The 23,939-nt window shown below is 38.5% G+C and overlaps 1 protein-coding gene across 2 annotated transcripts in view; it reads right to left on the bottom strand.

The window, feature by feature from the left end:
• Positions 1–577: 577 nt before the first annotated feature.
• Positions 578–23,939, bottom strand: part of CYBRD1 (cytochrome b reductase 1) — a 34,889-nt gene continuing 11,527 nt past the window's right edge. Inside the window, exons 2-5 of one of the 2 annotated variants that reach the window (XM_019656812.1) lie at positions 19,405–19,613; positions 4,916–4,936; positions 4,222–4,376; positions 578–3,527 (exon numbers count right to left, since the gene is read on the bottom strand). In XM_019656812.1, the coding sequence (XP_019512357.1) occupies positions 3,227–3,527; positions 4,222–4,376; positions 4,916–4,936; positions 19,405–19,613 (686 nt within the window). In that variant the 3' untranslated portion in view covers positions 578–3,226. The remainder of the gene's footprint in view (positions 3,528–4,221; positions 4,377–4,915; positions 4,937–19,404; positions 19,614–23,939) is intronic. The other variant, XM_019656813.1, reaches the window with a different exon arrangement.

The raw sequence follows: 23,939 nt of genomic DNA, 5'->3' as shown, positions 1-23,939 counted from the left end.
GCAGTTACAGTTTTCTGTTGAAATAATCTAAAAAAGGGCAGGCCAAGATAAAAATTCTATCACATTGCAGTCAAATTAACATAAATCTCTACTTCTTTGAGTTTTTAGATTTGGCAGCTGTGGTCAATTCCATGGCACGGGGATTTCCAACTCGGCAGGGAAAAGAGCCCCATTGAAAATGAGACATCCTCTAGGCTGGCTGAGTGGTGTGTTGGTTAAGAGTTGGCTTGGGACACCAGCTCTGAGCAGCAGGGCCCCAGTTTGGATCCCACATGAGGGCCAGTGATGCTGCGCCCTCTATAGCTAAGATGGTGAACAACACCTCCACCTGGAGCTGGGCTGCTGTGAGTCGCCGGTGACGGTGTAGGCTGCAGCCCCTGTTGCAGTGGGCTGCCATGAGCTACCGTGAGTGGCTGGTAGCCAGCGTGAGCTGCCATGAGCGGCCATCCAATGGCCGGCGAGCAACTGCCTCACCCAGGGAGAGCACAACGATAATACCAACATGAGCCAGTGAAGCGAAGTCCTCCACAACTAGACTGAAGAACGGACAGCAACTTGTCTGTTCCTCTTCCCCCAATTCCCCAGTGCTGTTCCCCTCCTCCAATTCCCCAATAAAATCTTTAAAAAAAAGAAAAGAAAATGAGACATCCTCGGTATTTTGTCCTTTAAGGGATACTTTTTAAGTATCCCTTAAAAAGTGCAATTGCCTTCTTTGTCACATGATTGTAAGGTGTGAGATGCTGTTTCTGACCATCACGGCTGAAATAAGCCACACAAGGGAAGAAAAGAAAGTACTTTGGAGGGTGAGTTCCATTAGACACAAGGAGTACAGGAAGCCGCACACTTTTGATAACATTAAATCAGAGTATGTTAATTTTAGTTTCTCAATAAACTCTTGGAGAGAAAGGCTTTAGTGTTGATTTAGATGAGTGTTAATTTTAAAATAAAGCTTTTCAAAATTTCTTTCTGAAATTAGATTACGGGGTAAGCTAAGCCAGACTATCTCTGCAGGTGATAGAAGCTATAATTATTTGTGGAGATTTCAATCACTGTTTTGGAATGTATACCTAAGGCTTTCTTCTCTCCTATTCTTTTTGTGGGCTTTTTAATGAGATATTTTTGGGAGAGATGCTTTAGGTAGGAAATATCAGCTTTTGAAAGACAAAGGTACAATTATCATTAGAATTAAAAGCCCATTAAAAGAAGAGTCTCAAACAGAAAGGTTTTTCTGGATATATTTTACTATGCATTGTTTTCATAAAGGCTGAGTGATAAAGAAGAGAAGTTCCTATAATAACTGTAAGATTACCCTCACATTAGCCCACAAGAAAAGGTAAAATAAAGGACAAAGATGAGGGGTGCTCAATTACTTTGCAATGGAGCAGAATATTCTAACACCAAATCCATAATTAACTTTTCACTAATAACCTCTTTCTTGGCCTATATAAAATGGAATGGCAGCTTCAATTCTTGGGGCTGTGACTGACCCCTGCCCCCCAAAAAACCCTTGGAATTTTGTGCACCTCCATGTAATGAAACATCTATTTATCAAAGTATGTTTGTGTGGGACAATGCAATTACTCCTTCTACCAAGCATCAAAACTGTAGCATGCTCTACCCATCTTGAATTTGATTGTGCCTAATAGGTGTCAGCCTGGCACTGGTGGTCCTTCTGACACTATAACAATTTTGGAAATAGAATTAAATAAGAAGAAAACAGTATTTTGGCAATGGAATATTGAATGATTGTCCATGAAGCTTAAGGAATGTGATGAAGTTGTTTCATATTCAATCTATGGAAGTAATTACCAGTTATCCTAAAAGGAAATCCACTAAGCACCACAAATGTCAAGTGTATTTGTTGTAAACCATAAGATTTTTATCCACATTAAAATGCTCCACTTTAAAATTGCAGGGAAACCAAAAATCAACCCCAAGATTAAAAGCATCATTTCAGCATAGGCACTACTCTAGGTTTTAATTTAAGTCAGCGCTAACAGAGGTTTCCAAGCATAAAGTCACCTCTGAGTCTCATTTCACTATCGACAATCCAAAGCTCAAGATATCCCCTAAAATTCCACTCAAATCTGATATAACCCTAGCTGTTCCCCCCCTGGTAAGACAAACCATGAGATAAGTCTCCCCTTTCCTCAAACCCAAAACTGTTCAGCAGCCAAGGTCCTGAAGAATAAGAATCATAATTGATTAATCTTGAAAGCTACAGATGTTCTTGCCCAAACCTTTCTTTGTCACCAAGACACAATTTCAAGGTCAAAGAGGCACCAAGGTAGGCCACGGCTTGTTGGCAGTGGAAGGGTGCCCATCATCTATTTCCAGGCTGGGGTAGGCCCTTTTCTTTGGTTATTTGAGGAATCTGCCTTGGAAAAGAGAGGAGCCATAATGTAAACTTTAACAACTCCACTGTACTCCAGGAATTGAAATTTATTCAGGGGTGGGTCAAAGTAGGTGCAAATTAGTATAAAACAGAAAAAAAAATTGCATAGTGAAGTGGTTATCATCATGGACTGAGGAGCCAGATGCCAGGTTTTAAATCTCAGTTCCACCACTTATACACTTGGAGCAAGTTACTAACCTCTCCAAGCTTCAGATCTGTCATTTGTAAAACAGAGATAATAATAGTACCTACCTCATAAGGTTTGTCTGGGGATTTAATGAGCTAATAATTATAAAGTGCTTAGTATAGTGGCTGGCACATAGTAAGTGCCACGCAAGTGCTTTTAAAAAAATAAAAACAGAAACTTGAGAAAAAAAGCACTTTGAGGTTTACAGAGTAGTTTATGCCACTTAAAAATTCAGGAATGTTTTCCTTCTAATTAGGTTTGGAATCTGGATCATAAAGTACACCAAACCCCAGGGAAGCCTTGGGACTAAGTTGAGTTTGGAAAAACTTCCAGGGCTACCAGGTTATCAAATTTACCAACCAACAGACACATTTTGAGCATCTGTTCTATGCAAAGAGCTATGCAAAATAGTCCTTAACAAGAGGTAACATGACCACAATTTATAGCTGCTGTCAATACATTGACTATCTCCTTCCTCATTCAGGTCAGTTCATAGGCCTCAATTAGTACAAACACTTTCAAGAAACCCTACTTTATGATTATTGACTCTGTGGCGCTCAATTATCGTATGGCTAAATAGGAGAAGCTAAACCATTGAGTTAGTTTTTAAAAGCAAAGTTACACGGCTACACCTCTACAGCATTTTACACGGTGGATCTCTGACCAGCCTCATCAAGGGTGATGTTTCTTTTCCTTGCTGCTGCTTCATTGTTTAACTCAGAATCTGATTTGTCCATGTTGCCAAAGTTGGTTGCCATGGAGCCTTCCACGCCCTCTGGAGTGCCTCTGTTTGGCTGAAGAAGGGTAGAATTTGGTTCTTTAGGACGTTTCCATTGTGGTCTGGTGACTATCCAAAAAATGAGGGCTCCAAACAACAGAATTAGAAGACCGAGGGTATTTGTGAAAATACCTTCTGGTGGAAATGTACTGTAGGCAGGCTTTTTCCTACAAAAAAAAAGAGAGTGTTCAGTTACAAATAGGGTGATGCAGCAAATATGCCAAACAGTCTCGATTTTTTTTTTTTTTTTTTTTTGCTGAGCCATCCTGCCAACAGCTCAGTGGCAGCTCAGCGGCCACTGGCCCATGTGGGAACCAAACTGGTGACCCTGCCACTCAGAGTTTGCACTTCCAAGCCAACTCCCAACCAACTGAGCCACTGGGCCGGCCCTAACAGTCTCTAATTTATCTGCTCAAAATGCACATTGGTACAGTTTCAATGTAAATTCCTGTAAAGCTTGATATTAAGAGGAAATTTATGCTATAATTCACACAAGGGAATAGTATGGGATTGTTTAAAAGCATTAGCATGAAAATAATATAGCATCTGAACACCAAAAATTGAGAAAGGATGATACAAAAATGTATATATATTATAATTACAATTAATAAAAATATGTACATTAAAATGTAAGGGCATGCATAACTTCAATAGTTGTTTGAAGAGTAATACAATTTGTTAGACTTTTTAGTCCTTCAAGCACTTAATAATGTTATATTTCATGTATAATATATTTTTAAGAATACTTAAAATTTTTAACATTTAAAAAATTTTGTTACATTTTTGTTACCATTTTTTAATGAACAAGTCTTTAACATTTTATAGCTTAAGTATTACAATTAGGAAAACTATGTAACTTACAGGACAAATAACAGTTTCTCAGTCACTCCCATAAGGACTGTTGCAATCACTGTTCCAAAGATGAAAAGTCCAGAATAAACGTGTATGGGCATGAGAAGTGCTCGGAGAGAAGGTGGAGCCAAAGGAAGCAGAAAGACGAAAAAACCTATCAAGAGCTAAACATCAAAAAGAGCAAAGAGTATCATTTAATTTTAAATTTTAAGTAAAATTATTATTTTAAAAACAATATGTGAAAAATGAGAAAACATTTCATATAGAACCAAGGGCATGAAATGAAAAGTAAGCTTCCCCATTCCAGTTCCACTACTCAATGGTAACAACTATTATCACTTTCTCAAGTACCCAGGAACCCAAGAAATTTCTATGTCTATACAAATGAGAGAAAGTGTGTGTGTGTGTGTGTGTGTGTGTGTGTGTGTGTGTGTGTGTGTGTGTGTGTGTATGAAGAGAGAGGTTTTTTTAAGTATAAATGGGATCTTACTATACTTGTTCTGCATCTTGTGTTTTCCCCGTAATAGTAGAGCTTGGAGGACTTCTCATATCAACACATGCTTATCTAGTTTATTGTGTTCAATGGCTAATATTCTATTTCAAGGATGTGACATAATTTATTCAGTTCTCTATTTATGGATGGTCCTGTGTCTAGATTGTTTGCTGTCATTAACAAGTTTACAGTGAACATTCTGGTACTTACTTGTTTGTTTTTACCAATTTCCTTAAGGTTGCCAAGTAGGAAGGAAAGTAAAAAAATAATTTAATTCACTAAAACCAAATGCAATAGGACACAGTCAGGTCAGCATAAAAAACTATGTAGAAATAAGTTGACAATTTTGTTTTATGTGGAAGAAGAGAGTTCTGCAAAAAGTTATCTCTGTTTCCTTGATAATTCAACCCCTAGTGGAACGCTTCTTTGCAGAGAAACCAGCAAGATTCCTATGTGAACTGAAATCTGTCAACACTTTGTTTCATTTTGTTGCTCCACACCCACTGCCCCTTAAGTAAGTATTCTTTTCTCCTTAAGAAAATAAAGATGACTTAGTGGTCACTGCATTACCGAGTTTAAAGCAACATATTTTTTCAGGTACCTGTTTAGGATCTACCATGCTAACAAAACAAGACAAGAGAGGAAAATGGGGAGACACACCAATATCACTGGTCATCCTTCCTGACTGAGATTAAAGGGCTAATGCAGGAAGCCAGAAGGATGGAGACAAAAGGGGTCCGAGCCCCTAAAACATATTTAGAGTCAGCTTATAGGCAATGATAATGAATGCAGAGTAATAAAAAATGCATTTAATAGGCCTATTTGCATATTTTATTACCCACTTAATACCACAAATGCCTGACTATATTAGAAATGGTTCAGAGGGTCCCCCTTGGTGGTTCAGAATGTCCCTAATTCTCCTTCAGTGAACTTAGGTGATTCTATTTATATCGAAGGGCAAGCTTACTGATATGTAAGTCTGTGCTTTCTATATGAAAATGTGGCTCAGGCAAGTGGTTGTCAAGAATTTAGCAAGACTGGGCCGGCCGAGTGGCGCGATGGTTAAGAACTCGCTTGGGATGCCAGAGGGCCCCGGTTCGGATCCCACATATGAGGGCCAGTGACACTGCCCTCTACAGCTAAGATGCTGAACAACAGCTCAACCTGGAGCTGGGCTGCCGTGAGTCGCTGGCGACGGCGTAGGCTGCAGTCCCTGTAGCAGTGGGTTGCCATGGGCTACCGTATGTAGCCAGCAGCCAGCGTGAGCGGCCAGCAGCCGCAGTGAGCGGCCGTCCAGAAGCCGGCGGATCTGCCTCGCCCGGGAAGAGCGCAGTGATGGTGCCAACTTGGGCCAGTGAAGCAGTGTCCTCCACAACTAGATTGAAGAACAAAACGACAGCAACTTGTCTGTTCCCCTTCCCCTAATTCCCCAGTACTGTTCCCATCCCCCCAATTACCCAATAAAAATCTTTAAAAAAAAAAAAAAAAGAATTTAGCAAGACTATATTTCTGTGTGTAAGTCACCATATCTTGTCTGTGACTTGCCCATAAAAAAATATATTTTCCATATTCCTGTTCTCCTGCTTCTTTTCATTCCTAAGATTCTTACTGTTTTCTTTCATTTCTTTCAGGATTTACTGTGTGTGTCTCTTGTAATCCCATAGGGCTCAATGATCTAAGCAGGTAGAACGTCTGAAATTTGCTTACAGGATCCAGGGCAATTTAATTATCTTAAATCTTACTTTCACCACTAAAAAATATATTTAAAAATAAAAAGAAAATTACTTTTAAAAGTAAAAAATTATAGACTGCTTAACTTTGATTAAAAGTGTTCCAATGGTGCCAATTTATAATAATCATTATTTTAAAAAACAATAATCATTATTTCATTTTAACCATCTTAGCCCTACCATCTTACAAGTGGATGTGGTAACAAAACCTAGTAAACTGAAAATTACAAAATCTCTTTTTCCCTTTAAGTCAGTGGTTCTTTTCTTTTTCTTTTTTTTTTTCACCAAAAAGGATTTATTGGGGAAAAAGAAAGGGTTACCTACTGTATGCACACATGGCAAGCTGCATGCATACTCTAAATTGGTGGCTCTTGAAGTATTGTCCATAGGAGACCCGCATCAGAAACTCTTAGTATTTATTTAAAGATATTCCTGGGCCACATCCAGATCTGCTAAATCAGAATTTCTGGAAGTAAAGCCCAGGAATCTGCACTTTAACAGAATGCCCAGGCGATTCTTAGGCACAATGAAGTCTGAAGACCACTGCTTTTGATTCACTCAAACTATTTCAGAGATATGGGTTAAGTGCAGTCTGTGAAATCCCTAAAAGAGCAGGCAGTGGAATGTTCCATTACCTTCAGTCTACAAACATTACTAAGTGCCAGCCATGTGCACACAAAGTGTTCCTGTGTTTAGGAACCATCGCCTACAGAAAGCTGTTCTTCACCACCATGCAGTCCTTAGGAGAGCTAAAGAAAAACAAAATCTCATAAAAAGTTATTTAAAAAAAAAAAGTTATTTAGATGTGAAGGTGACAATGTAGTTATGTCCTAATTATGTTTAAAAATTATATATATATATATATATATATATATGCATAATAAAAGCCTAAAGGAAATAAACTAAAATATAATGATAACTCCAGATTATGGCCTTATCAGTGATTTTTGTTTTTTCTTTATATTTTCTGTATTTGATAAATTTTAAAATTACTGTATATGACTGTGATAATTAGAAACAGACAATACAGGTTTACTTTTAAAGTTCTTGTCTTACATACTGGGGATTTTTTCAATTAATTATTACTATCCTTGAAAGATAAAAAATGTATTTTGCTATGCCAGTTCTATCTCACTTTCTAAAACAGATGAGGTTTTTTTTAAAGTATTGTTTATGTAAACTTTTAGATATAACAAAAGCTTTTATTTGCAAAAGTCATTAATGAGAGCAGGAAGTAACTGCCTACCTAGCTTTTGCATTAGGTATGCTTTGTTTTGTTTTTTAAGTGTAGAGGTAGATTTAGTGAGTGAGCAAGTCATTTACAGATGATAGGAGGTTTTTCCCAGCTCCTCTTCATTTATCTTCTATTTTATATACTCACTCATTCCTTCATTTAAAGCACATATTGCTGGGCTCCAAGCCCAGAGTGTCTGATTCAGTAGTTCTGAAGCAGAACCTGAGAATCTGTCTTTCTAATTTCCTGATGCTAATGTTGTTGTTGCAGGGAGCTCACTTTGAGAAGCTTGGTCTTACATCATTTCCTTGTTGTGTTCTTAAAACATAACCACTTTTCTTCCAGGGATTAAAAGAAATCTAATCAGTATTAACTAGACTATGTCCATAGTTGTGTTTTTTTGTTTTTTGGTTGTTTTTTTTTATAAACAGGGATGACAGACATTGAAATTGGACACTAAGTCTCCTGTCAATATCCTACCTCCCTTTCCGTACTGTCTTTCATCACATCCACTTGGCAATACTCCGACCCTGGCTCAGCCATCCTCAGGACTGGCTTGGTCTGTGAGGCACTGCTGGAGCAAATCACACAGTCCAGGAAACTGGCATCACTATATATTCATGGTTATGATGCTCACTGTTATGAGGACTTCAGTGCTGCTCAATAATCCTGCTGCCGTCTGATTTATCAACTGGTCCTCCAGGCTCCCTTATCCTCAAACTTCTGACTCTCCTGTGTGCCTCATTATTATTGGCAGATGATCTTACTATCACTTCACAGAAAAAAACAGGCAACGTCAGAGAAGAACCTCATCCCAATCCAACAATTCCTTTCTTTCAATTATAATAGAGTTGATGTTCTCCAATTTTCCCACTGTGCTCTGCAACCTGCTTCCTGAAGACCTAGCTATACATTATTGCATCTTTCCAATATTCGCAGCCTTTCCTTCTCTATTGGTGCGAACCTGTGAGCATTTTAACATGTCCAACATTTTCATTTTCATTTAACAATGAAAAGAAGTTAAAAAAAAAAAAGCACCCAAACATCTGCCTTGACTGTGTCCTAATCCAGTTACACCTTCTTTCTCTCTTCCTCTTTTTACCCAAACCTCTTAGGAAAGTTGTCTCTCTATTTCTCACCTTCCACTCCCTGTTCAAGACACTGAAATCTGGCTCCTACCCTGCGGAAACTGCTCTCCAGAATCGCCAGTGACTTCCAGGTCACTAAATCCAATGGACAGTTTTCAGACCTTACTTTCCATGACTTCTCGGTAGCTTCCCACACTCCTTGAGCTCTCTCGCTCCCCTCTAAGGTTTTTCCTTTCTCACCCACCCACTTGCTCAAGCCTTGCTCAAGTGACTCTTTCTCTCAGCCCATACATCAGTGACTTTCCAAATCTCATTAATTCTATCTCCTAAATATCTTAGGAAACTATCCACTTTTCCCACTGCTACTGCTACTGCTGCTCCTCCAGGCCATTATCATTTCTCATCTGAGCCTCTGTAAACAATTTGAGCTAGTCTCCCTCTGTTTACTCCTGTCCAGCCTCCAATTTGCCTTCCATACTGCATTCCAGACAGCCTGGCCTCCTTCCTGTGCCTCAAATAAAACAAACTTTTACCTACACACTATTCCATCCACATAGAATACCCTCTCCCCTTTCACCAGCAAACTCATGACTTCAAGGTTTGGCCTGAATTCCTTTATTCCCTCCACCATACGAGAGCTCTCCCAGAACCCTCCATACCCGCCCTGTCGACCCAATACTCATGACCCATCTTCTCCTGTAAGCTTCATGAGGGCAGAGAGCATGTCTCTTTGGGCCCATGCTCGTCTTGTGGAACAATGTATCACCCACAGCCTAGCAAGATATCCAACACATAACAGGTAATTTACTCTGTTGAGTAAATGTATGGACTCATGAATAAAAATTCACTGATGTAAAATGCATGTTCTCAGCCATGATCTATAATGGAAATGGAAAATGCCATCTTCAGGTCATTAAGCAGCCTACTACAAGATTCACACTTCTAATAACATCAGCTGAGCTGCGTCATTCCAATGTATCCTAAACCTGGGCTGAGCCTTTCCATGTATTATTTGGCTTAGACTCTGATGATGATGTGAAGGATGTATCAAAAGCCTTAATTTATACGTGAGCAAACTAAGTCCAGAAAAGTTTAGTAACTTATCCAAGGTCACTAGCTACAAATGGATGAACGCTGTTCAAATTGAGGTCACCCTGGTTGTAAGTCCTGTGTGCTTAAATGCTACCAGCTCTCTGGGTCTGAGCAAGGAAGATGCCAGGTGCCTAATTTCTGCCTGTTGAATGAAAACCATGAAGTTGTAAAATGACACTTCTGAGAAGCCTAGTTAGCGCACAAATAAAACAACAGAAGATAAGAATCTGGATATTTCAGAGAACAAAAAGGAAACTTGAGACAATTTGAAACGGATTTAACTCACCCAAGTTTAACATTTAGAAAAATCTACGGATGTAATTGACTACACTAATAGAATAAGGAAGAAAAAAATATTCATCTCCATAGACACAGAAAAGCAGTCAATAAAATTCTACATCCATTCATGATTCAAAAAGAAAAACAAAGCCTTTTCACAAACTGCAATAGGAAAAAACATAAAACCTCTCTACTCAATAGTAAAACTATTAGAAGCATTCTCTTTAAGAACAAATTAAGGATTTTTATTTCTATTTATATTCTGTACTTCTTAAATATTGGGTTGTCGGAAAAGTCATGACGCATTTTTGCAATGAAAAACATAGAAAAAATACATCATGACTTTTCTGACAACCCAATACTTCTATGTATTTCTATATACTTCTATACTTCTGTATTCTTCTATACTGTGCTGGGTAGGACACAGAGGAAAATATATATATATAACAAAAGTGGCATTTCAGGTAAGTGGCAAGGACAGGGACAATATAATAAATGGTGCTGGGGAAACAGTTTATCCATATGGAAAAAAATGAAGATGGGTTACAACATCACATCATACATTAAGTTAATTCCAGGTGAATTCCATATGAATTAATTACTTAAATATCAAAAACAAAAGTTGAATACTCTTAGTAGAAAACTTGAGAGAACTATAATATAACATTTCGGCCATTTATAGGTTTTTCTCTTAGGCTAGTGGCTGTCAAGCCTTAGCATACAGCTGAATAACCTAGCGGGCCCATGAAAGCTCATATTGCTTTCAGAGTTTCTGATCCAACAGGTCTGGAGTAGAGCCTGAGGATCCGCTTTATTTATTTATTTTTTTACCTTAGGGTAGGGAAAGATTTCATAAACAAGTCACCCAAACAAACAAAAAAAAAAACCATAATAACCTTAAAAGAAAACATGATGAATTTGTTTTATTAAAACTGAGAATTTATCAAAAAATACTAACAAAAGAGAAAAATACAAGCTGCAAACTGAAAAATATATGCAATACATATAAATGGAAAAGAATTTGACACAGACTACAAATTTTTAAGGAAAAGAAAAGCACATTTTTTAAGTGGACAAAAGACATGAACAGGTGTTTCTTAGAAGAGAAACATAAGTAATCAGTGAAATAAACATTAAAACCATAAGAAGACATAATTTTATACTAATTAGTTTGGCAATAATTAAAAAGTTTGAAGAGGATGTATGTCGGCGAGGATGTGCTATACGGGAACTCTTATATGCTGCTGGCAGGAATAGAATTGGGATCAACTACTTTGGAAAGCAATTTAACATTACTTTTTTAGGATGAGTATATAATTCCATTCCTAAGTATACACCCAGAGAAACCTTAGCGTATGAGAACCAGTAGATGTGTAGATGAATGTCAATGAAGTATTATTTGTAACAGAAAATAACTGAAAATAGCCCACATGTCTAAGAGCAGAACAGATAAGTAAATTTGTGGTAATATTTATACAATGGAATGAAAAAGTAAAAATGAATTATCTACAGCTAGAGGAAGCAATATAGTTGAATCAGTATGATAAAAAAAAAGGTCGTAAAAGACTTAAATAGTGGCAATAGAATACATATAGAATGAGACTGTTTTTAAAAAAGTTAAAGCAAAATTAAACAATATATTGTTTAGGGATTCACAGTATATGGTAAAATTATAAAGAAAAACGGAATGAGGGGGGAAAAAAAACTTCAGGAGAATGATCACCTCTAGGGGTTGGGATGGGTAGAGAGGTGTTTGGGATCAAGTGGAGTAGAGGTCTTATGTTTTCCAAATTAGATTGGATGGTGGAATAATGGAAATTAATTTTATTATGATTCATAACTTCTACATACACACGATAGTTTGTTGTGTTTTAAAAAATGCCCCAGAGGCCAGATCTCACAAGTAGAAAAGAATTCTTCACTTGAAATGCTTTACAATTCATAGATATACCTAAGGAAGCATGAAGCCCTTTCAGCTCTTTTGGGTTGTCTTGTTTTGTTGCTTGCTTCCCCGCCTTCCCTCCTTCCTTTATTTACTGAAGCAACCTAGACACTGGCTTCGCTTGGTAGGTAAATCCTGATTTTACACATAGTGTGGCTAAACTAAACCCCAGGAGCAAGCACTAAGGCAAAGGATCTGATCTTGATCATCTCTCCCCATGCTCTTCATACTCTGCGGTAGGTTTGTTTCTTGACTTGTACTGAGGGTGGAGTGCAAACTGACCTCACAAAATCGGATAAATGGTCTGCACTCAAGTATACTTTGCGATTGAAGTGCACAGCAGTTATGGTTGTGTAAGAGAGCCATACGTGATGGGTACACTTTCGCCCAGCAGGAATTCCTGCTCTCCTCCCACAAGTGGCAGCTCCAAGAACCTCCACTTAGAACTCTCCTTGTTTCAGAAAGAGAAACGACTTCCCCTTTTTACTCTTAAACTAAGAAATTTGTAGAAACCCATCTTTCACAAAGCATATTTTTGTGGCTCATGTATTTTGCAACTAGGAATATGGAGGCAGGAATCTTTGTAAATCATAATAAGGAGAGAGCTGAGCTCCTATCAAAAGTGAAGAAAGCAAGGTTAGAACTGGTTTCTTTCCACTAGGAAAGGAAAGGCTCTTTCATTTCTTCCTGAGCAAACCTGGGTGATCTGTTCTATCACTTCTATGGAGAAGCAATGCAAATAACATAAAAACAGTTTTTGTGCACAAAAAAAAACCCCCAAAAAACTGGAACATAGTCATCATTCCTGGGGAAAGGAATAGGAAACCATTCACCTGGTTCCTGAGGGAACAACCAGGAGGCACCAAGCATGACATGAGAGCACACAGCCTGTGGTGAGGGGATGCTATTTGCTTATTTGTTTCAACAGTTATATGTATATGATTTTTATGTAACATATGGGATTCAACTGTATTTGAAACAAAAGAGCCACATGTTCAAGTGAAACAAGATATGTTTTAAAAATTAATAATCTCCCCAACCAATCCCACCCACCCCCACAATGGTAGCAGTTTCATATATACTCCCATTTACTCATCTACACATATATGCTTTTTTCCTTTCTTTCCTTTTTTTCCTCAAAAATGACATTTTTCTATACATATTATTCTCCAGTATTTTTTATAATGAAGTACATATAATAGATATAGCTACATTCTTTGTAATAGCTGTATATTAGCCAACAATATGGATTTACCACCGATTATGTAACCATTGTCTTATTTGGACATTTATTTGCTTCCTGTTTCCTGCCCATACAAACCATGCAACATTAAATTTCCGTTTTAGAGTTCCGTATGTGACAGTTTTTTATTTCCACTCCCCTCAAATGTGCGATTGCTAGGTCAAAGAGTAAGCTTATCTTTAAAAGTCAATAGACAGTAATATTAACAGACTACTTCCCTAAAATTTTGTGACAATTCGATCTCCCATCAGTAGTGTAAGACAGCACCCTTTAACTCACATCCATACCAGCAATGAACATTACTGTGGTAGCTGTTCTGTCAGTCTCTGGAGGAAAATGGTATTTTACTTCCATTTCCCTACTCTTAGTGAGGTTGGACATTTTATCATATGATTCTTGGTGATATAATTTTTTTTTCTTTAAATTGCTTGTTCAAATCTTTTGTTCATTTTTCTATTAGGTTGCCTTCTCACTATTAATTTTAAGGAGTTGTTCTGTATATTAAACACATTAACCCTAACCACATGATATGATTATTTCCATATCTCTTTGTGCAGTTTCTGTTGACTTTGTTATCTTTTGTCACATAATTTTTTAAAAAATGTAGTCAAATATGTCTTTCTTTTCCTTTATGGTTTCTGGGTTACTTGTCAAATTTATGGCCTCCCCTACTACAGATTTTACAGATTATATGCCTCTTAATTTTCTTTTTCTCTTTTCATTGTTTCTATTTTTTTTATATTTAGATCTTTGATCTATCTGGAATATTTTTTAGTCTTTTGTATGATGTGTATGCATAATCTTTTTTTGTTTGTTTAATTTCTTCCAAATTGATTGCCAATTATTACAGTAACATTTATTAAATAAGCATTCTTTCCCCACTAAATTGAAATACCATTGTGTCATAGAAAAAGGTCTCATGCATGCTTGGACTGTTTCTGTCCTCTCTGTTCTTTCCATGACGTATTTTGGTTTTTCCTGTGTTAATAACTTGTTTTTAATAAGGCAGGTCTTCCTTCATTTTTTTTTCAAAATTTTCATGATTATCCTTGGATGTTTTTTCTTCCACATAAAGTTTAAGACTCCCATTGGGCTTAAAATTAAAGTCTTATTAAGCATTAATATTAGTTGAAGAGGGAAAGATATTTCTATATTAATTTGTCTCTTTCAGTAACATATCTCTCTAATCATACCAAATTTTCTGTTTTTAATAAGATTTTATAATATTTTACATATTCTACATATAGATCTTATACTCTCATTGTTCAGTTTATTCCTAAGTATTTTATAGGTTTTTCTAATCCATATTTTATTAATGGATTCTACTTCTTATTCTAAGTTGTTATTCTAGTATAGGCAAAAGCTATTGAATTATGCATGGCAATCTTATATCCAGTCGCTTTTCCAAATTCTCTTATTACTTCTAGTTGTCTCCTAGGTTTTTAGAAATATATTATATGATCTGCAAACACAAAAAAGTCACAAATTCTCTCTTATTTATACAGATTTTTTTTTTCTCATTATCTTGTACATTAGCTAAAACCCTTAAAACAACATAGAATGATGATGGTAGCAAGCATCAATGTCTTATTTACTTTTTTTAATGGAAATGTCTTCAGTATTTCAGTTTAAGCTGATGGTTGATGTTGGTAAAGGTGTTTATTTTGTTTTTTATTTTATTTTTAGCTGAGCCACCCTGCCACCTGTTGGCAGCTCAGTGGCAGCTCAGTGACAGCTCAGCTCGGGCTGGGATTCGAACCACTGTTGCTCAGAGCTCGCACTCTTGAGCAAGCTCTTAACCAACTGAGTCACTCGGCCAATGGTAACGGTGTTTATTATCAGAGCCACCACCTGAGATGTGGAAGTGTGTAGCGCAAAATGGGGCCACATCTAAGAGCAGTTTGTTTTCTCCCAGTGTACTGGAATACTTTACAGTATCTGTTCCTTGAAGGTCAAAGGTATAAAACAATGAGAATCGGATGGCCTTTTTAGGGATAGATTTCAAATTACCTTACCAGCTTCTTCTAATGTTATTTGTCTGTTTAGTTTTTCTAATTTTTCTTGGGTCAAATTTGATCTTAAAAATCTACTTAAGGGGCAGCCAGTTAGCTCAGGTGGTTAGAACGCAGGCTCATAACACTAAGGTTGCCGGTTCGATTCCCACATGAGCCAAGGAGCTGCACCCTCCACAACTAGATTGAAGAAAACTACTTGACTTGGAGCTGATGGGTCCTGGAAAAACACACTATTCCCAAATAAAATTTCTTTAAATAAATAAAAAAAAAAACCTACTTAAGATTTTTAAGTATATTCCCATATATTACAATTTAATCATTTGTCCTAATTTTAAAGTATTGTTTGTATCTATGATTATATTTTTTTCCATTCTGAATGTTGTATATTATATATTTTTTTTTTTTTTTTAAGCTGAGCCATCCTGCCATCTGTTGGCAGCTCAGCGGCTGCTCAGCTCGGGCTGGGAATCGAACTGCTGTTGCTCAGAGCTCAAACCTTGAGAGAGCTCTTAACCAACTGAGCCACTCGGCCGACCCAATTTTGATTTTTTTCAATCAGGTTTACAATGGTTTATCTATTTTATTTTAGTTTTTTAAAGAATCAGCTTCTAATTTCATTTATAATTTCTTCTATCATTTATTTATAGTTGTGGTAGGCTAAATCAAGGCCTTCCCCTTCCCAAAAGATGTCCATACCATAATCCCTGGAAGCTGTGAACATGTTATGTTACTGGCAAGACAGTTTGCAAATGTAATTAAGGTTAGGGATCTTATGATTGGGAGACAACTCTGGATTGTCTGACCAGCTATTGTCTGACCAGCCCAATCTAATCACATGAGCCCTTGATTTCAAAAGCAGAGAACGTTCTCTGGCTGGAGGAGAAGAAATGAGAAGGAAGAAGAAGTCAGAGAGGCTCAAAGCCAGTGAGATGGATTCAGTGCACCACTGCTGGCTCTGAGATGGAGGGGCCATGTTCAGGGAACATGGAGAGGATAACCCGTAGCTGACAGCCACCAAGGAAACAGGTACCTCAGTCTTACAACCACAAGGAACTGGATTCTGCAAATTACCTGCATTAGCTTGCAAGCTGACTCTACCCGCAAAGTCTACCCATAAGCGCCCAGGCCTGCCAACACCTTGATTTTGGCCTTGTGCAACCCAGAGCAGAGGAACCAGCCAAGTCAACCTGGACTCCTGAGGTACAGAAACTGTGAGGTAATAAATTTGTGTTGTTCTAAGCCACTCAGTTTTTGGTAATTTGTTACGGCAACAATAGAAAACTAACACCACTGTTCATGGCTTTGCATGTGTGTTGGGGGTGGGGCGGAGTGTCTTTATTTACTTTTCCTGTTTTATTTTGCTGTTCCCTTTTAGTTTTTTAAGTGAATACTAAGCTTAAGCTTTTTAAGTTTTCTTTCCAAAAGATAGTATTTAAACCTATATTCCATGAGGACCATCTTAACTAAGACTCATAGGCTTTAGAATAAGTATTCTCTTTTTTGCTAATTCCTAGATATTTCTTAACTTTACATAGTAAGATATAGAGCAGAGTATAAATTGGTTTTTAGAGAATCCAGATTAAAAGGCATAAATTTAATAATAAAAAGGCATATATGGTATAGAAAGCTTTTTTTAAAATTAGCTTTAAAATATTATTATTATACAAGAAATGCATGTGTGTTTAGAAGATATAGGAAGTAAAAAAGAAAAATAATCAAGTGGAATCCAGCCACCTAGAGATCAACAGTAACATTCAAGTGTATATCTTTCCAGATGCTCAAAGAATGCCTTGGCATATAAGTAACTCAGTAAAGGCATTTATTTAGTCCATCTTAACTGCTGTACTTAGAGGCACAGAACCCTATCACAGGGAAGCTACAAAGAGTTTGGGTTGTTTCCGTTCTGTTCCTCAGAGACATGGCCCTCAACTGAGAATGCTCAAACACAGGCTGAGTGATTGTGGGGACATTGTGGAAACAATGGAACCAAGGGCTTGTGGAGTGAGCCGAGGACTTGGGCAGACCTGGGCCCAAGTCCCAGCTCTGCCATTAGCTGTGTAACCTGTGTGTCCTCAGCATCTATAAAGGTTGTCTCACTTAAAGGACTATGTGAGGGCCGGCCGAGTGGCGCGATGGTTAAGAACTCGCTTGGGATGCCAGAGGGCCCCGGTTCGGATCCCACATATGAGGGCCAGTGACACTGCCCTCCACAGCTAAGATGCTGAACAACAGCTCAACCTGGAGCTGGGCTGCCATGAGTCGCCGGCGACGGCGTGGGCTGCAGTCCCTGTGGCAGTGGATTGCCATGGGCTACCGTGTGTGGCCAGCAGCCAGCGTGAGCGGCCAGCAGCCGCAGTGAGCGGCCGTCCAGAAGCCGGCGACTGATCTGCCTCGCCAGAGAAGAGCGCAATGATGGTGCCAACTTGGGCCAGTGAAGCAACGTCCTCCACAACTAGACTGAAGAACAAAACGACAGCAACTTGTCTGTTCCCCTTTCCCCAATTCCCCAGCACTGTTCCCATCCCCCCAATTTCCCAATAAAAATCTTTAAAAAAAAAAAAAAAGGACTATGTGAGATGAGTAGAATGCCTCACATAGTACCCAGGATCTAGAATTCTGCATTCTGAGGCAGCACAAAGGAAGTGGAGCAAAGCCAGAGGAACAGACCACTGAAAGCAGAAGAGACAGCTGAGAAAAGTCCTGGAGAGATGCCAGGAAGTCAAGAGCATCCCCAAAGCCCCTGAAAGCATTTCCAAGGCCCCTGCTGTTGCCATCCTACTCTGTAAGGGGAGAGGCTCCACCAGCTGGTGGCAGGCACTACAGGAAACTGCCTCCCGGATGTGAGGCAATGGCTGAGAACACTGAAAGAAAATCAACCTTGAGGACAAGAGAGCTGAGATAGATCACTTAGAAATACTTTCCTTGTTCCTTCTTGATCAGGAAGACCATGTTTGATACAGGGTATTCTCTGTGCTTCCTTCCTATCTGGCACCCAATCCTTACTTCCAGGTATGACAATGAAAACTTAAATAATTAATAGTGTCCATACAGACATTAACTTTTTTTTTTAATTGTATTGGGTAACAGTGTGTTTTTCCAGGACCCATCAGCTCCAAGTCAAGTAGTTGTTTCAATCTAGTTGTGGAGGGTGCAACTCAGTGGCCCATGTGGGGATCGAATTGGCAACCTTGGTGTTATGAGGACTGCACTCTCACCAACTGAGCTAACTGCAGCCCCAGGCATTAAGTTTTATTTGATTAACATTCAAAAAGTTTTTCTTTAAGAATAAAAATAACAAATGTCTGGTATGAGGTCCTTTTTTTGAGAGGTCATACATTCATATATTTTAAGATATGCCTCTTGATTTTGTGGAATCTCTCCAGTTTCTTACTTATCCTCTCTCTACAGAAAAGTAAAGTTCACAATGATGTCCCAATTAAGTAGTTGGATATATACTGTATTTACTAAAGGAGGGAAGTAAATCAACATAGTTTACAAAGATTTTTCAACAAAGTGGTTAATGCCAAAAAGACTTTTAAAATTCACCTTTATTTTAGTGACTTAGAACAGCCAAATCTCTATCACACTCTATTAACTTATGTGTAAGTACTGGGCTCTCAAGAGTATGTGTTTTTAGTAAGTGAAGGGAAGAAAGAGGAAAAATAAACACCGAGCCTTCAAAATCTAAAGAAACAAAGAGATATGAACTCATCTCTTCACTCATAAAGTTAAATCTAGAAAATAGAAGTGACAGAATGTGGGAAAGAAATCTACAGCTCTTGTCTATGCTAATTTATTCAGCACATGAAACTTAAAGTCCCAACAATGGCAGCCTAGATGTTATCAGATAACAATTTCCCTACATACATATGCCCATAATTAAAATCTCACATTCAAGCTCATAGATTACAAATTCTGTACCTCCTCAGGGAAAAATACTTAACAATGGAAACAAGTGGAACAAAGACTAGTGGGAATGAGAAGATGATTTCCAACAAACTATTAATGTATAGAAAACATCTACAGAACCTGAATTGTTTTGTGTATCTTATTTATAAATATACTGAGACACTTACCTGTGAGATATAGAGTATGACAGCTATCATTCCAACCCAGCTATGTAGACTGTACATATTGGGGATATGGGAAGCATTGTGGAAATCAAAAGCAGCCACAAGAGAAATAATTGCAAGAATGGCAGCAATGGTGTTTAACCCTGCGTGGATGGACTTCATCAGGAGCTTGCTGCATTTCCAGGTCCATGGCAGTCTGTATACAATGATGGCTAGAGAGAGAAGAAAGGGAGAATGCGGTTTTTGAAGGTTTTAAAAATTATCACAAGATAAAGAGTTTTTTGACACACTGAACACTCCCTTCCATGAAACCCTTTTCTCTTGGCTTCTGCTTCTCCCCTCTTCCCTGCCTCTCCACAGTTCCTTCTTGGGCTGTTTTCTGGCATCTTCTTTTTCCCCAACTTGTGGAAAAAACTTTGGAGCTTCTCAGGCTCAGTCCTAAGACTTTTTCTCCCTCTGCACTCTCTGTGGGTGATCTCATTCACCCTTTCACTGAAATGTTACCTGCATTGCAGGGACTCCAAAATTTATATCTCCAGATATAAAGCCCGGAACTTACTTCCAAATGCCAGACCCACATAATCCAATGGGGAGGGTATCCCCATTGACATCTCCTTATAGATACTTCCTAGATGTCTCAAACTTTACTCATCCAAAACTAAATTTTTGATCATATGATCTAGTTTCTTTGTATAAATGTTTTAGATTGACAAAAAGGCAGACTAAGGATTAGAAATACAATAATACCTTGGTTTGCAAAGATAATTTGTTCTGGAAACAAACTACTCGTATCGCAAGACATCGTTCATTTACCACGTTAAAAATGTATTAGAAATGTTTCCTCATCTTGCGGAACACTCACAAACCACGTTACTCACAATCCAAGGTTTTACTGTATATGCAAAAATTTTAAATAGGCAAGAGTATATCCAAACTTCCATTCAAGATGATGGAGTAGATAAACGCTGTACTCACCTCCTCCCATAACCACCTCAGAATTACAACTAAACTGCAGAAAAACCATCATGGAGAGCCACCTGAAGTCTAGCTGAACAGAAGTCCTATAACTAAGGATATGCAGAAGAAGCCATAGCGAGACTAGTAGGAAGGATGGAGAGGTGGAAAGGGTTGGCCCCACACACACATGTGGCGGTTAAAAATCAGAAGAGCTATCTCAGCTGCGGAGGCCCTCCCTGGGGAGTGAGGAGCCCTAACCCCACACTGGGCTCCCCAGCCCAGGATTCCAGTACTAGGGAGAGAACTCCCATAACTTCTGGCTGTGAAAACCAGTGGAGACTGTGGCTGAGTGAAACAGAGGGTTCCTGGAGTCCCAGCATTCCTCTTAAAAGGCCTGCACATGGACTTACTCACTGATGGACTCAATTGCTTTGAGCTTCAGAGTTGGGGCAGCAGCTTAAAAGGTGCCAGGGACTTATAGGGAGGCACTGAATTGTCTGGCTCCAGGGTAAGGGCTGCAGGAGTGGCTCTCTTTGCTGTTTTGTTTCTTTGTTGAGCCCTTCCCCCAAATAGCATGCAAGCACAGGCACAGGCAAGCATCATATCTGAGTGTCCATCCACCCAGCTAACATAACACCATTCACCTCGTCCTGGTGATTCCCTGACACCCTGCCCCACTCAACTTGTGGGCCCATCTAAGCCACTTTCAGTGGCTTTTCTGTACAAACAGCCTATCTTGGCTCATGCTGAAGACTTTCCTAAAATCTCTCAATGGTTCACAAACCCCAAACAAGAAGCATCTGGCCTTGGCATGTCCTGTATCTCTTGCTAAGCAGCCCTAAGCCCAGCACTAGTGGCAACCATCTGCAGATCACTTTGTGGTTCATACTAAGTGGCCCCAGGGGCACAGGCAGCAGCTAAGTTTGGCCTGTACCAGAGTCCCTCCCAAGAGGCCCCAAAACCAACACACCAGTGGCCAGCTTCAGACCACACCAGAGCAGTACCCAACCACCTCCACAAATGACACACCAAAGACTGGGCAGGCACCAAAACCCCTCTAAAGTAAATCCTCTATAGGGTCAGTCCCTGCACAGCAGCTCCTCCATTGTAGTCATGGCCAGTCCTCACAGCCAATCTGCCTAAGGGTCAATCCTTCCCACTGACATGCCAACAGCAATCAAAGCTCAACTACAACATGAGGGCACACACAACCCACACAAGGGACACACCTTGAGCACCCAGTTCAGGTGACCAGAGAGACTGTGCCACTGAATCCCACAGGACACCTACTACATAAGGCCACTCTACCAAGACCGGGAGACGTAGCAGCTCTACCTAATACATTGAAACAAACACAGGGAGGCAGACAAAATAGGGAAACAAACATGTCCCAAGTAAAAGAATGGAACAAAGTTCCAGAAAAAGAACTAAACAAAACAGAGACAAGCAATCTACCGGATGCAGAGTTCAAAACACTGGTTATAAGGATGCTCAATGATCTCAGTGAGAACTTCAACAAAGATAGGAAACATAAATATGAAGATAGAAAAAATAAAACAGAACCAGTCAGAACTAAAGAATGCAATAACTAAAAGGAAGACTACATTAGAAGGAATCAACAATAGGTTAGATGAAGCAGAGATTGAATCATTAATTGGAAGATGAGATAGTGGAAAACACCCAATTAGAATAGCAAAAAAGAGAATCCAAAAAAATGAGAGTTTAAGGGGCCTCTGGGACAACATCAAGCATACCAGCATTCACATCATAGGGGTACCAGAAGGAGGAGAGAGAGAGCAAGGAATTGAAAACTTATTTGAAGAAATAATGAGGGAAAACTTCCCTAACTGACAAAAGAAATAAGCATAAAAGCCCAGACAGTGCAGAGAGTTCCAAACAAGATGAACCCAAAGAGGCCCACACCAAGACACATTATAATTAAAATGCCAAAGGTTAAAAACAAGAGAGACCCTTAAAAGGAGCAAGAGAAAAGAAGTTAGTTACCTACAAGGGAGCTCCCATAAGACTGTCAGCTGATTTCTCAACAGAAACTTTGCAGGCCAGAAGAGACTGGCACAAAATATTCAAAACGATGAAAAACAAGGACCTACAACCAAGATTACTTTCCCCAGCAAAGCTATCATCTAGAATCAAAGAACAGATAAAGAACTTCCTAGACAAGAAAAATCTTAAGTAGTTCATCACCACCAAACCAGTATTACAAGAAATGTTAAAGGGACTTCTTTAAGAAGAAGAAGAAAAAAGATTTTAAAAAATATGAATAATAAACAGGCAGTAGCTACATATCTATCAACAATTACTTAAAATATAAATAAATTAAATGTTCTAATCAAAAGACTTAGGGGTGGCTGAATGGATAAGAAAACAAGATCCTTGACATATGTTACCTACAAGAGACTCACTTCAGATCGAAAGACACACAGACTGAAAGTAAAGGGATGGAAAACGATATTTCGTGAAAATGGAAATTAAAAAAAAAAAAAGAAAGCTGGAGTAGCAATACTTATACTAGACAAAATAGACTTTAAAACAAAGGCTATAATAAGAGACAAGAAGGACCCAGCAACTTCATTTCTTGGTGTTTATCCAAAGAAACACGAAACAGTAATTCAAAAAGACATATGCATCCATATGTCCATTGCAGAATTATTAACAATAGCCTCTGATCCCAGTGGTCCCAGACAGTTATGAATTTTTAGTCCCTACATCTGCTTTAGAGCTTCTATCTCTTCTTTTAGCTTCTTGCTCATGTTAGGGTGAATGCCTCCAACCTCTTTCCTCCATATCCTGCTTTATCTTTTACTCCTGCTGGCTCTAAGTTCTTCTAAATTTTTATGTTGGCAAAAATCTTTACATGTGTTAAATCTTAGTGTTGAGCACATAGCAACCTGTTTATTACTTTCTGTGTGGTTGAAAGAGTTCATTATATTTTCAAAGTTAAAGTGATATTTTTGTAAGCTTGTAAACCCATAGCAAACAAGTCTCAGTGACAAAATAGGCAGCTTGTGGAAACCGAGGGGCTCTCATGAGTGAGTCACAGAGTTTTCAGCATCTATCTTGGCTATAGAGAAGCCCCTGTTGGCTAGCTGAATATGCTCCAACATGTTCTCTGGATAAATAAAAGATAATTGCAAAATGTTGCATTTGTATAAGGTGTTTACATGCTTTAAAAAAATGTATAAATAAACAAAATGTGGTGGACTTCAGGAGAAAAGGGCAACCTTAACAAATCAAACCACATTCTTAAACAAGAAGCTATTCTCCACACTTATAAGAAATGGCCTGGAGAGCACAATTTAAATATTTCCTGCTTCTTTGGCTTGGCACTTACCTAGACATCATTCCTGAGGTTCAGTGGGAAGGAAGAAAAAGGTCCGGGAGCCCGTGAGGAGGGAAAATGCTATCAAACAGCTACTTGTGATTGAAACAAGAGTTTTCTGTTTCCCCAAAAAATAAAGGGAAATATGAATACCTACAGATTCTCCTTGACTTACAATGGGGTCATGCCCTAATAAACACATCATAAGTTGAAAATATCGTTAAGTCAAAAATGCATGTAA

Source organism: Hipposideros armiger, unplaced genomic scaffold (assembly GCF_001890085.2).
Source record: "Hipposideros armiger isolate ML-2016 unplaced genomic scaffold, ASM189008v1 scaffold_266, whole genome shotgun sequence".
Classification (NCBI taxonomy): domain Eukaryota; kingdom Metazoa; phylum Chordata; class Mammalia; order Chiroptera; family Hipposideridae; genus Hipposideros; species Hipposideros armiger.
Note: the sequence above shows the minus strand (reverse complement) of the source record. Positions and strands in the feature narration are given on the sequence as shown.